Source organism: Mauremys mutica, chromosome 1, assembly GCF_020497125.1.
Source record: "Mauremys mutica isolate MM-2020 ecotype Southern chromosome 1, ASM2049712v1, whole genome shotgun sequence".
NCBI lineage: Eukaryota > Metazoa > Chordata > Testudines > Geoemydidae > Mauremys > Mauremys mutica.
In genome coordinates, this window is record NC_059072.1 from 19,347,731 (window position 1) to 19,362,677 (window position 14,947).

At 41.2% G+C, this 14,947-nt stretch overlaps 1 protein-coding gene across 1 annotated transcript in view; it reads right to left on the bottom strand.

The window, feature by feature from the left end:
- Positions 1-14,947, bottom strand: part of SEMA3A (semaphorin 3A) — a 304,533-nt gene that overhangs the window by 108,776 nt on the left and 180,810 nt on the right. Inside the window, exon 6 of the mRNA XM_045001962.1 lies at positions 9,592-9,711. Within this exon, the coding sequence (XP_044857897.1) occupies positions 9,592-9,711 (120 nt within the window). The remainder of the gene's footprint in view (positions 1-9,591; positions 9,712-14,947) is intronic.

Below are 14,947 nucleotides of genomic sequence, written 5' to 3' on the forward strand. Positions count from 1 at the left end.
AGGGCAACAAAAATGATTAGGGTATGGAATAGCTTCCATATGAGTAGAAATTGAAAAGACCAGGATTTTTCAGTTTGAAAAAAAGATGACTAAGGGGGGATATGATAGAGGTCTATAAAATCTTGACTAGTTTGGAGAAAATGAATAAGGAAATGTTATTTATGCCTTCACATAACACTAGAACTAGGGGTCACCCAATCAAATTAATAGGCAGCAGATTTAAAACAAACAAAAGGAAGTACTTCTTCACCCAACGCACAGTCAACCTACGGAACTCATTGCTAGAGGATGTTGTGAAGGCCAGGGCTGGCTCCAGCGTTTTTGCCACCCCAAGTGGCAAAAAAAATAAAAAAAAAAGCCACAATCGGGGCAGCTCTACCGCCGCCGCTTCATTCTTCGGTGGCAACTGGCGGCAGGTCCTTCCCTCCGAGAGGGACTGAGGGATCCACTGCCGAATTGTCGCCGAAGACCCAGACGTGCCACCCCTTTCCGTTGGCTGCCCCAAGCACCCGCTTGCTGTGCAGGTGCCTGGAGCCGGCCTTAGTGAAGGCCAAAACTATAATGGGTTTCAAAAAAGAACTAGATAAGTTATTGGAGGATAGGTTCATTGAAGGGTATTAGCCGGGATGGTCAGAGATGCAGCCCCATGATCTGAGCTGTGACTGAAAATCAGGGAATAGGCAACAAGAGCCCTGAAATGATGCATTGGCTCTCACAGGGCTTGATTCAATGCCCATTGAAGTCTATGGGAAGACTGCTGCTGACTTCACTATGCTTCAGATCAGGCCCTTACTCCCGAAACCCAATAAAAGCCCCAGTAATGTTTGCAGCTTTCTACATTTTATAACTTCATGGCTTAAACGTAGAACATCAGCCACAGCTGAAACCTGCTGTTTCATTGCCCCAAATGTTTAGAGCGTACTTGACAAGATGTTTGTATTGGGCTATCAAACATAATACAGGCACTTCCTTCAGCTGCAAAATTACATTTAAAATGTGATTCTTCTATCTGAGGTCAGTTCCTGTCAACCAGGTTTTGTGACATGGATTCTGACTATGAATAATACAGCCTTGGTTCTGATCTACTCAATTATGTACTATATAGCTTTCTGTTGCTATTTTTCTGTATCATATAGTCCTAAATCACGTATTATTTTATTCCATCTATTTTAAAGTCATTTCCTCAGTTAAGTCAGGGAATGTACTGTACTCCAGTATCCACCCTTTTCATTAAATTTGTTTCCCAACAGATGGTGGTTGCTTGTTTTATTTTTTTCCATGTTCATATGGAGATCAAAGGGTTCAGTCATTCTTGTCCATTCTAACTGGAGGTGTGTGGATGAAACTTTGCATATGCTGCATGAGTATGAAGCTGGGTTAATGTTTTCAATTATTTTCTCTAATAAGACAAGATGTGCTGAATGTTCTGGCTACTAGAAACATTATAGTCTCTCTGAATGAATGGAGATAAATCTCCCCCAACATGAGCACAGTGCTACAGTGTTAGTCTGTGAGCCAACTCTTTTTAAAATATGATCTCTATAGATCTAACCCCGAGAGGTCAATGAGACTTGAGGGCTCTCAGTACTTGGCAGGATTGCGCCTTACCTTTGAAATGAATCAGGAAGTGAATTGTGTTACACCATATTATGTCAGGCTCTGTTTGTCTCATATGATGAGGTCACCATGCTGACAGTGTGACTATTCATATCCGGGAAGTAAATAATTCTCCTAAACATCCTTTTACTGACAGAAGAAATAATTAACATCCAAATGCAAACAGTGGGAGTATTCCAGGCACTAGCAAGAAAAGATCATTAGAATTCATGCTCCTAAAAGCTATGGCAAAACTATCTGACACATCAAATATGAGGTGCTAGAAATTCATGCTGTTTCTGTGATAGTACAGAAAAAAAAGAGACGTGAGTCTCCTCTCTGTTACACTGGTGTAAATCAAAGAAAACTCCATTAAAGGCAGTTGTAACAATGTAAAATAAATGTAAGTGACAGACGCATCAGTCCGAGATTCTAAGAACTGCCTAAAGCTTGAGTACTCCAGTTACCAATGTGCTGCACCTATTCTCTGTGAAATGCCTTGGGATAGTTTTGAGCCATGGACTCAAACAAATATGGCATTACCTGTAATCTAAATGAAAATTCTGTCTACTACTCTCTGTGTGTGATCCACTCCATGAATTTGCTTTCGTGGCAGTCTCTCTCTCTCTCTTTCTTTTTCCCTCTCCAGTAGCATAAACAAAAGTTTTCCCACAGTTCTGAGGCTCATTTCTTTGAACCTAATGAATATGTCGACTGGCTTTAGTTTCCCATTCATGGAAGTCATTCAACTGTGGCATACTGTATACAGTTCTTCACTGTAATCAACAAGCATTTCTCAGCAACAAAGAGCTGAAAGTAATGTACATTTAAAGAACAATCGTGTTCTTAGTTATGGTCATGAAAGAGTGCTAGCATATAGATTCTACTCATTAGAAGGCAAAGGATCCAAATTTGACACAGCCTAGAATCTTACCACACTAAACAAAGCAAAGCATTTGTGATCTTGATGGTTCCTGTTTGTGCGTGTGATATTTTTAGAAGGCAATATTCAGGATATCTGCCCACAAACCAAATAAAGTTTTATGTTTTTGCATCTCTCTGGTGATCAGTCTTTAAGGAGGGGAATTGAGTCCATAATGTCACCCAGAATCTTCCCCAGAGCACATGCCTATCAGTAAATATCTTAAAGGAGTTTTCAGTTAAAACAAAAGCTGCTAAGTATGACAGAACATCATGCTGCAGAGCTGCTTTAATTAAATCATTCCTTACAAATATATCTATAGGTGAGATGATTCTAAGGTTTAGCCTTTTTATTCAAGAGGAAGCTGCAGAGTAGTACTGCAGCAATTTGGATATGTTTATCAAGTACCAAATAAAGGACAGTTGTTGAATAGCTGAGTTGATCAGATTAGAAGTATAAAACAGGGATTCATTAGGGGCTTCTACAATGCAACAAATAGCCCCTGCTGTTGTAAGCTACAAGGGCTTCTTCTGCTCATCATCATATGTTAGATCTTCTCCTATTATGATTTGCTAAGCAACTACTGATTCCATTAAATCAGGTTAAGTTGCTAGACTGGAGAATAAAGACCATCAAAAAAACAAAACAAAAAAAAAACAAAAGCCAAACTCCCTGTTTTGACTTCTGACAGTTCAAAACCTGATTTTGTTTTCTACATGTAAATGTTCAAATTGTGAATTTCAAAACCAAGCACAGACATAATTACTAACTTACATTTCCGTCACTTTAGACATAGATTCCAAGCTACCAATGTGTAATTATGAAATATACAAGGGCAGAACTGAACGTGCTAAATGACAGCTGAAAGCCTAAGATGCTCTCATTCCCTGGCAATGATTAAAGCTTGACCCCTTTGCTAAACACTTTTGTCCCCCAAAAATATATTTGTACCACATTCAAATTTTAAGATAATAGGCCAGATCTTCTGCTGGTATAAAATGGCATAGCTCCATTCTTTTTTCATATAACTTTACACCCTGTAGGTAGGAGACCAAATGGTTCAATCCACTATAAAATATTATCACAAACGTTTAGAGTTAAATGTTCAGGTGGCATAAGGACCTGCCTTCCTTTCTGAGCATGCCATACAATTAATTGTATCTACAAATCTAAGTAGTTGTGCTTGCAGCTACCTGACTTATATCACAAATTAGGTGGCTAGAGTCAGAAATGTCCTGATTTGTGTCCACAATTCAATTGTTGGTGTAAAATGTGAGTCCAAATCTTGCAAAGGCAAGAGACACTCTTAAAAAAGAAATTCTATATGTATATGTAGCGAGACCTGAAGGTGCCAGACACTGCTATTAGACCTCATCTATGATATACAGTGTAGACAAACTGCTGTCAGAAATAAACTATTGACACCACCTAAAATATCAAAATAAACACACTAAGAACCCAACACAAAGAGGCTACTTAGGAAATGGACTTCAATTGGAGTTTTCCTGAGTAAGGAAGTCAGGAATGAGCCCTGAAAAGTATCAGTAGAATTATCTTTTGTAGTACTAAAGTAAATGCACCTAAAAATAACACAAGCTCTGTAATACATCAGAAAAAGTGATTAAAAGTTGAGCCTGATTCATATATTTATATTTTTTTAGTGGGTTATGGAGTTTTTCAAAAAATCTTGTATATGGGACTCAAATTACATATTTATGTTGACCTACTATTTCTGTAACTTTACAACAAGACAGAGCAATGTATCTAAAGGTACTCAATGGAAACATAAAGTTGGACTCCTAGGAAATACATGGTGATCTGAGATGATGCTTAAAAATGCACAGAGGTTCCAACTATCCCACCTTTCGCTTCTTTATTAAAATGATTTTCAGGCTTTACCAAAGACAAGCTGTTCAGTTTGCAAATGTATGCAAATACTAATCACCACATGGTGGATTGCCATGCTTATATTGTTCTGTGTGATGCCCATTCACCTGTTGTAGATGATTGCCTATGCTCATTGAAAGGCTTACTTTACATACCTGTGCCTAACTGATATCAATAGTAGTTGTACACATAACCTGAAAAGAGAATAGGCCCTAAAATGCTTACAATGTTTTGAGCATGTCAAGATTTATTCTTCTTAGAAGCTGAAGCGAAATCTGACTTCTGTGCAAAGCTGGACTTAATCAAATGTCTCCACATGGGATAACATGGGATCATGTGAAATTCACCTAGCTGGCACAGAGTGCCAGCAGAGCTGTTCTATGTATTCTAAGGACTACACTAGAATCAATAGTCCCCATGTCTCTGTCACATCAGGTAGTCTTGTGAAATTCCTGGCTAGATCTGGCCACCATCCTGACTCATATCACTTCTTCCACACATTTACACAGGGAGCTATTCCTACAGCTTTGCTTAATATAAGAGGAATAGAGTTTCTCTGTGGCTAGGAGTCCCCCAGTGCAGAAGAACACTACTTATTCCTCCGACTTTTAAGCCTATCCACATGCCACAGGATTTCACCTTTGGAACATTCAAGGCTGAGATCACCCTGTACAATTCACTGCAGTAGCAAAGACAACCTTGGCCAATGAAGACAGTGCTCCAGGGGAGCAATGCCACTTTACATCAGCTGAGCATCCGGCCTCTTATGTTTTACTATCACAAGAGTAATGAGATAGTTCCTAGTGTTTAAATGGCATCACTATATTAAAAGTAATTGCTACAATTTTTTAGTAAAACTACAGCTTCTTTTGTCAGTATCTCCTGGTAACCATAATTATGACTAGAACTCTAATATCATGGAGGTGCTTTAGAGCCTATGCTTTTGCATTTGTTAATATAACTCCGTTTTTCTAATAATTGGAGAGCGCTATGAATGTCATATAAACATACTTTTAATTGGACAGAAAGCAAGTTCGAAAGTTTACACTCAGATGAGCCTTAACTTACAATTTAAAACATCGTTTGCTCAAATGTTTCACTTAAAAAACCACAGGCCAGATCCTGAGCTGATATAAACGTGTGTAGCTCCATGGTCTTCGATGGAGCTATGCCATTTATGCCACATCTGCTCCCAGTGAAGTCATTTTATTGCCCCATGCTTTGTATTATATGATGAAACATCGTGTTTGCTTTTCTACCAACAGTAACTCACATTTCTCAATCATTGTGTGCTCCTTGGAGTGTGTCTACACTGAGGTGTGACTGCAGCATGCATAGGCATTCCTGAGCTAGCTTTGATCAGCTGCGAAAAATAGCAGAGAAGCTACAACAGCATGGTCGGAGGCCTGGGCTAGGTGCTTGGGACCAGGGGCAGCTCTAGCCATTTCGCCACCCCAAGCACGGCGGCACGCCGCGGGGGGCGCTCTGCCGGTCGCCGGTCCCGCGGCTCCGGTGGACCTCCTGCAGACGTGCCCGCGGATGCTCCACCGAAGCCGCGGGACCAGCAGACCCTCCGCAGGCACGCCTGCGGGAGGTCCACCAGAGCCGCCTGCCGCCCTCCCGGCGACCGGCAGAGCGCCCCCCGCGGCATGCCGCCCCAACCACGAGCTTGGCGTGCTGGCGCCTGGAGCAGCCCCTGCTTGGGACCCTGGGTACATGGATGGAGAGCCTGTCTTGCTGTGGCTTCACTGTGATATTGAGCAAGCTAGTTTGATCAAAGGTAGTTTAGGTATGCCTACATGTGCGACAATCACTTCTGCCAATGCCATTAGACACTCTCCTTAGGAGAGGGGTGGTCCTCCATTGCTGTGGGGGAAAAAATGATTTAAATGTATCCTAACAGGAGGCCCATTACTTGGAAAAAGTGCACTCTGGACTTCTTCTAATGTGATGTATTGTGGGGAGGATGGGAACATAGTGGAAGGTATAATTTAACAACATTTTATGAGTTGTACCAAAGGTTTTTCAAATGCACAGAAACCGGAAAAAGCAAATATGTTACAGGTGGTAGCATTATATAATTTCAGATGCAATAACTTAAAGTTTTATATACATCATAAATCTGAACTAAATGTAGAGCTCCTTTATCGAGTAAGGATGAGAAATGAACTGCGAAACAAAGTGATCCCAGATCTTTTAGGTTTATACTGTTAAAAATTATTGTTAATTGGATGAACGATCACAAGAGATTTGAGAGGAGACAATTAAGGATGCTGGGGATGGCTGGTGTAAATCAGCTTTTCTCTGATGAAGTCAATAATGCTTCACCTATTTACACCAGTTGTGGATCTGGCTCACTATTTTGTACCGCCTGTCTGAGTGTGCAAGAATTCGGGGAGGGTGCAGGGAGACATCTCGCGCCTTCCACCACCAATGCAAGGACCAGGTAGAATTGTTTCCTGCATCTTCTGAGCACAAGGACTGCTCCTGCTTGCACCCTGTGGGGCACAAGCTACCCCAAAGAGGACAGTGAGAAGGCCAAGTCTTGCTCTCCCCTTCCCCCCCCCCCACACTGCAGCTAGCCAGACATGCATCCTGGGTTTGTGCCGCTCTGTGCCTCCCTGTACTTATGGTTTGTTCCTTCACAGCACTGTCTGACTCACAGTGATTTATAATAATAAGGGTAATACCACTAAGAGGTTGATCCTGCTCCCACTGGAGTCAATGGGAAATTTGCCATTTGTTTTAATGGGAGCAAGACAGAGGCCTAAGTTTCTCTCTAGAAACCTTTATAAAAGAGTTGTGGGGAGAATGTTGCCTCTTTGGGTCTCTCTTTTTATTGTCTCTGGCTCGAGTCTTGGCATTTTAAAGGGAGTCCTTTCAGAAATCAGTGTTATTTTTCTCTCTAAGTGCTTCAACTATTCCTTTCCAAATCTGGAACAGGTTTAAACAAGATCCTGCCTTTCCCAGGAAACTGGTATAACTCACAATGTATTTATTAGATTATGTATGTTTGCGGGTAGCATGTTCAGTCTGATGAATTAAACTGTGAGAGTCAATGTCTTGCTTCTGAGGCAGCACAGCTACATGCCACTAGTACTGAAACAATTTTGCATAGTGGAGGTGCTGAGATCCATTGAACCAAACTGTAAACCCTGTATATAATGGAAACCACTTCAAGCCAGGGGGTGCATTAGCACCTCCAGTACCCCTAGTTTCAGCACCGATGCTACATGCTCCCCTGACTCTGACTGGATTGTGAGGTTACAGCCTGAGGACGGTGTTCAGGCTCAGGAGGACCAAATGACAGCAAACTCAAGGATTTAGACCATCTTGGTAATTACAGTTCATCAGAAAGAAGCAAATGCAAATGAGTGGCTACAGTTCTTGGGACAAATTCATCCCAATGTCAAAGTCAGTGGTGTTACACCAAGGTTGGATCTGGTCCCTAGTCTCTGATCATCCTTTCCATAAATCCTTGATAAAGTGTGTGAGTTTTACCGTATGCTCATAAAACAGCCAAATGTAAAAGTAAATGACCTCATACTTGCTATCTCTCCACAGATAGCTACAATTGGCAGATAGCCAAGAATTGATTGACACACATCTTACAGAACAAGAGTTAATTAATATGTCTACCAATTCCCAAATGGATCTCAGGAAGCAAAGAATCTGCTTAATGCAGTAAGCAATGGCATACTGTGTGTGGTCAAGAGACAATCACTAATTGCCAAGACTACAAGCCTTAAAGAGCCCAAAATCCTTCCACTAAGCACTCCCTTCATCTCTCCCAAAACCTTATGCTTAGCACACTAAGAAGGATGCATGTTTTGAATATTAAAAGACATTTTTGTAGGGAAAAATCACTCCCAGACTGCTAAGTCATCACTCAAAGAATCTGTTATTTTTTTCTATAAGAAGCAGAATCCAATTTTTAAATGATGGAGGGTCATTCATTTAAACAAAGATGTCTTTATTTTCCTGGCAATCTGCAATCCTGAATGTCAACTCCATGAGGTGACTCTAATAATTTTGCTTCAGTGATCAGAGCAAGTCAATGTAACACAACTATGGATTCTCCCCCGGCCCCCCAGAAACAACAGCACCTCCCCCCCTCAGCTCCATAAATTAAACAAGTGATGGCTGAGAAGACATCAAGAGAATTTATTCTATGAATTGAAAGGATCCAGACAGCAATAGCCACATAGAGAACAAAGGCAAAGTGGCTTCACTTATATTATAGACTTATGCTAATATTATAATAAAAGTTTAACCTTTTAGGAAAGAACAAAGCAGAAAATGGATCAAATCTAAGACACCACCCGCATCCCCCATGGCCTCAGCTATGTAAACAGCACAGCTCCATTGATTTTAGTGGAGCAACACTGATTTACACCAGTGGGGATCTGGCCCATCAGTTTTATATTTAGTTAAAAAGAGGAATGAGCTCTTCTGAGTCTATTTCATGTTTTCTGCAACACAGAGCACAATATGGGCATTCAACAAATAAATAACAAAAGCAAGGGGAGGGATAGCGGGGGCAAGGGTAAGAAAAAGAAAACCAGGCCTCATTGGAGCCAGCAAAACTGTCAGTGTGTCAGGACAAATTGGAGAGCTGAGAAATATGCTTGTGTGGCATTGTGTCTTAATTCCCAGATGGGAGAAAGCTGCCGCAGTGTCAGACTCTACTGACTAGGAAGAGACCTGGAGGACAAAGCTGGCACTAGAACAAAGGTGTTGATAATATCGTATCCTCAGATAGCTGATATCTACCACAAACTAAAAAAGGAAGCACATTTGATTTTATAAACCAGACAAAGCGGGTGTGGTTTTATTTGTTTAATTTTGGGGGGGCAGGTAATAAACATAAGAACGGCCATACTGGGTCAGACAAAAGGTCCATCTAGCCCAGCATCCTGTCTTCTGACAATGGCCAATGCCAGGTGCCCCAGAGGGAATGAACAGAAAAGGTAATCATAAATCATCCCCTGTCGCCCATTCCCAGCTTCTGGTTTAATACTGTGTAAATCAGAACACACTGGAATCAGAAGTTGGACCAATGCACTGCAGAAATTAGTAATGACCCATTTTGGCTGGAAGAGGTCATGGCTAAACATCAATAAAGGATGGGGGGTTTTTGGTTGTTTTTTTTTAAAAGAAAAAGTATTAAAAAATCTTCTTGTTACCTCGGGATGTCGTCCGATTTCAATATAGGTGCAAACTGGATGAAAAGCCCCAGTTCCGCAGGCGTACAAGTGAGTCTGGTTGTAAGCTTTAAGCACTTTGATGAAATTAGCACATTCTTTCTGTGAAGGAAAGAAAACACATACGCAAAGTGAATTCTAGCAGGGAGCATGACTAACGGACTAGAGTTACCAACTTTCTAATTGTACAAAACTGAACACCCTTGCGCCGCCCCGTCCCCTGCTCCTTCCCCCTAAGCCATGCCCCTCCCCTGCCCCTTCTTCAAGACCCTGCCCTTCCATCTGTCACTCACTCCATCCCCCCTTACTGGGCTAGGGCAGAGGGCTGGGGTTCGGGTGGGGGTGAGGGCTCCAGCTGGGGATGCGGGCTTTGGGGTGGGCTTGAGGTGTGGAAGGGGGCTCAGGGCTGGAGAAGAGGGTTGGGGTGCGGGAGGGGGTGCGGGCTCTGGGCTTGGGCCAAGGATGAGGCATTTAGGGTGCAGGGGGGGCTCTGGGATGGGGCTGAAGTGTTTGGAGTGCAGGAGAGGGCTCAGGGCTGGGGCAGGGGGTTGGGATGTGGGAGGGGGTGAGGGGTGCGGGCTCTGGCCAGGCGGCACTTACCTCAGGCAGCTCTTAGAAGCTGTGACATGTCCCGCCGGCTCCTAGGCTCAGGGGCAGCCAGGTGGCTCCACGTGCGGTCCCTGCCTACAGGCACCACCCACACAGCTCCCATTGGCCACGGTTCCTGGCCAATGGGAGCTGCGTAGCTGCTGTTTGGTGCGTGGGCAGCATGTGGAGCCCCCTGGCTGCCCCTGCACCTAGGGGCTGGACGTGCTGGCTGCTTGCGGGAGCTGCATGGAGCCAGGGCAGGTAAGGATCCTGCCTTAGCCCCACTACGCCACTGACCGGACTTTTAAAAGCCTATTAAAATCTTCAGGATTTCTTTCAATAGTCACCAGGAGATCAGTGCCGATTCTGGTAGACTCCAGGTCAATCCAGTAGGGTTGGCAACCCTATAATGGACGCTCCAGTGCGTCAGGCACTTTGGCAGAATGAACGGATTTTACAGTTATGGTCCTTTCATGGTGTTTGTAAGGCTTATTTATTATTGGACATTTCATTTCATTTTGAGTTAGGTAGGGCCTACACTACCTAGCTAAAAAAATACATAGAGACAATTTCCCTTCTTTCTGTTTGAGGTAGTCTCTGCCTTTGTGATGTAGGTTGTTTCTCCATTCACAAAACAAAACTCATGTATAGAAACATGGCTGCTCAGAATAAAATAATTAAGAGAAATGCCTTCCTGTATTTAATTAACTAACAATTTGAAAAAAGATGTGCAGATGGGATGAACTGATACAAAATAAATCACTGATATAACATTTAAAATAATCATATGCATAGTAGCTGTAATTCATAACCTCCTCAACTCTACTGTAGTCACTTAGGCCTTGATTCTGCAAAGACTTATGCACATGCTTAACTTTACTCACTGCAAAGTCAGTTGGACTACTCACAGTACATAAAGTTAAGCATGTTCACAAGTCTTTGCAGGACTCAGGCCTTAAATTATATACTTTAAGTAAATAACAAACTGTAAACAATTCTATTTATCTTGAATAAAAAATAAGTATAGTAATAATCACTTATAAAATTCTTCACTTGTTTTCCTAGGGATGCCTTATGCTATTAAAAAGGAAACCAATTTCAAAATCTAATTTGCTCATCAATATGTACATGGTATCTATTTATTTACTTTTTTGCATTTCCTTCAGTTTGAGCCATGAAAATGAGTATGTCAGTGTCACTTTCTGATATCTCATGCTCTGACATCGTGCTGCAAAGCCTGGATTGCAAACACTGCAGAGAAACATTTAAATACAAACAAAATAAAAACTTTTTTCACTGAATGTTAATATTTACTAAAATTAATGGAAATATTTGTATTGCTATTTGGTTGTATACAACTTTTGAACAAGATCTAGAATGTAGGGCCTAAATTAACAGTTTTTCCTGCTAAATAGTGTTCTTAAAATGTAATTTACCTTTATTTGTGGAACAAAAATTACAGTCAACAGCAAACAATACAATGCCAGAGTGGAAACAAATGAGGAACAGTGAAATTCTATTGCCCCACCACTGGGAACAGGTAGAGATTATGGTCTTAGTCCTGCAAATTGATTCATGAGATATTGCCGCATGGAGACCCATTAATTTCAGTGAGGCTCCATGCAGGTGCAGTCTCCACTCATATGGATAGCTTGCAGGATCAGGAAATAGTGGCCCAATGCTTAAATCACTGCCTATATAGAATTCCCATTGACTTCAGTGGATTGCAGCCTCAGTCCCCGTGACTTGTTCATGATGAGAGAATGAAAGAGACTCTCAAGCACAAACCATGGCTCTGTGAGGGCAGGTGAGACTACTACCCCTAGGACTGCTATAGGCCACCACACAGGCAAGCTATAAAAAATTCAACAGAGATAGAATAGTAATGCCACCCTGATGTATTATAATGTAAGATACACGTGACATTGATCTTCAGATTTTTTTTTGCTTATGCATATTTGCATAAAATATACTGACATTATATTAAAAAGAACATCCCAGGAGACACACATGCAGTCTTACAATATCCTTGGCTCCAATGCTGACCAGACAAATACACAAGTTATCCTTCCAACTGAGATGGAAGAGAAAACACGGAGGTAGTTAAGACAATCCAGCAGGAAATTGAAAAAACTGGAGATGTATGTTTTGCAAGTGTTCTCTCTTAATTTTTTTCAGTTTGACCTCTCTTAATAAAAACACAAAGACATTATAGACAGATGTACAAACACACACACACAGACATATATTGTTTTACATAGACACACAGATGCCACGGTGATAGGGGTTAAATGATTAAATATAATAAATGACTGTAGTTTCATTAGAGGTAGTATATTGTTCCTCAATTCTCTCCATTTTTATTTTTAATGTTGCATAAAAGAAAGAAGGGAAAATCTCTCTTGAAAGTGCCTGAGTATTGACATAGCATAAAGCCAACACATGCAATATTAGAGATGAGCAAAAGCTGAAACTATCTATTTAAGCTCTTTCATATTCGGGGGTTTGGCTAAACGGATCGCGCTATGAAGTATGCTTGATTTGGCTGTGTAAAATCTGTAACTGACTGATGAGATTTTGCTCACTTGCAAACATCCTACGCCAAATTCAACTCCACTGTAACATCACTCAGCATCACAGAGGACTGGGCTTGTAATAATTTAAAACAAGTTTTCGAGTTTTTTAAGAAAAGTCAGGTAAACACAGTACACAATACATTAGGAGCTAAGGGCAGACAAACATTCAGTTTAGCAATTTTCATAGTATATGGGCTGATCCCCATATGGTGTAAATCAGTGCAACTATATTGAAATCAATGTAGCTACATTGATTTATACCAGCTGAGTATCTGGCCCATATGTACTCACACGCTAAACAAGAACAGGCAAATACTGCTTATCTCCAGTATAGAGTGAGAAGGTATGAAATTGCTAAATGCTAAATTTGGATAGATCCAAAGCCCAATAAATCTGGAGTCAGATTCTGCTCTCCTTTACATGGGTGGAAATCAGGAATAATTCCATTGACTTCAGCGCCGTTACTCCAAATTAAACCAGTGAAAATGAGAGCAGAATTGAACTCTTTCCATGTCATTATATGCCATAGTCGGCCCTCAATTAATCTGGATTTATAGCAGTGTAACTTCATTAATGTCAATAGAGGTACTTCAGATTTACACAACCGTAACTGAAAGCAGAATATAGCTTCCTCTCTCCAACTTTTAATTCTTTCTTGAACCCCGGTGGAACAGATTTTAACCATAGATGTCTGAGAAATACAAGAGCTAATTAAACACTAGGAGGGAGATACTTAGAGCTATAAACCTTTGACTATAATAAATATATTTATATAACATTTAAAGTTTCTAGTCTAGATAAAATGGCTAATATGGCTTCTCTGTGTTTTACAGCTGCATAAAGTATCCTTTAAAATCTGTAAGAGTAAATTCTCATACACCTCCCTAACAGATTAGGTTTCTTTATACATTTTACACGACTGTAAAAAAAATAAATAAAAGAGGGTATTAGACCACAATAAATGACATAAAAATAAAGTTACGATTCTGATTTAAGCCCTCATCTAGTGAATAAGCTCATAGTGAAGTTTCCTGCTCTGTCACCCGGTCAATCCTGCTTGCACTTAAGACAATGGCAAGATGCTCCTTCATTTCTTAAACTGTTGTGGTGTTTAGATGTCGCTTGTAATTATTAGAACTGGGAGCACTGGCTGTTGGGAGTCTGAAAGGACAGGAAACAGGAAGGAGGGGGAGGAGTTGAGGAGGCAGAGTGAGAATTACAGAGGGTGCAGCAGCACCTTGGTAAAGAGGTTTCCACTGTAAAAATAAAGTCCTGTTGAAGTTTGTTAGTACCTTGCCTGGTTGATACAACATTTTGGCAACGAGGATGGATCTTCTGCCTCTGAACCCACCTGCACCCTTTCTGCAAAGCCCAGGTGAGTCTCCAATTGCTTTTATTGCCAGGATCCATATGTTTGAGACTTATCTGCTTGCAATCAGTGCTACAGAGATTTCTGAAGTAAGAAAGCGTGCTCTGCTAATCCACTGCCTTAGAGCACATGGGCAGCGTATATTTTACACTTTTCCCCTTGCAGATGATAAATATGAGACTGCACTCACTGCATTAAAGAACTTTTTTGTGCCAAAAGTGAATGTAGTAGCTAATCACTACAGATTTCGCCAGCGTGAGCAGAAATCAGGGGAGACTATAATGCAGTATATTGCTTCCCTGAGGAGTCTGATTGTAACTTGTGACTTTGGGAATTTGGCAGATGAGATGATTAGATACCAGCTTATTGAGAAAACAACCATGCTTAGTGTAAGAGAACGCTTACTTCTAGAACCACAACTTACACTAGAAAAAGCAATAACCATTGCTATTCAGATTGAGTCAGCTACAGCTGAAGCCAAAATAATGAGCAGGGATACAGGAGGCACAGTCCAGGCTGTGACTCTTTTGCAGAAAAGTTCACTATCGCTGCAGACAAACTATTGCAGGAGGAAAACTAATGAAAAGCCACTGAATCAGCAAATTCAAAATACAGTAATAGCTTTCGCTGTGAATCCCCACAACACCTTGCAAGCTACATAGGATGGCCAGCAAAAGTAGCTCAGTGCATTCATTGCAAAAAGATTGGGCATTTTGCTAAAGTATGTCACACTAGCCAGTTCAATCAACAGTTGCATGCAGTTACAATACCAGATGTTACTGTGCTGAGCGTGGACAAAACCACC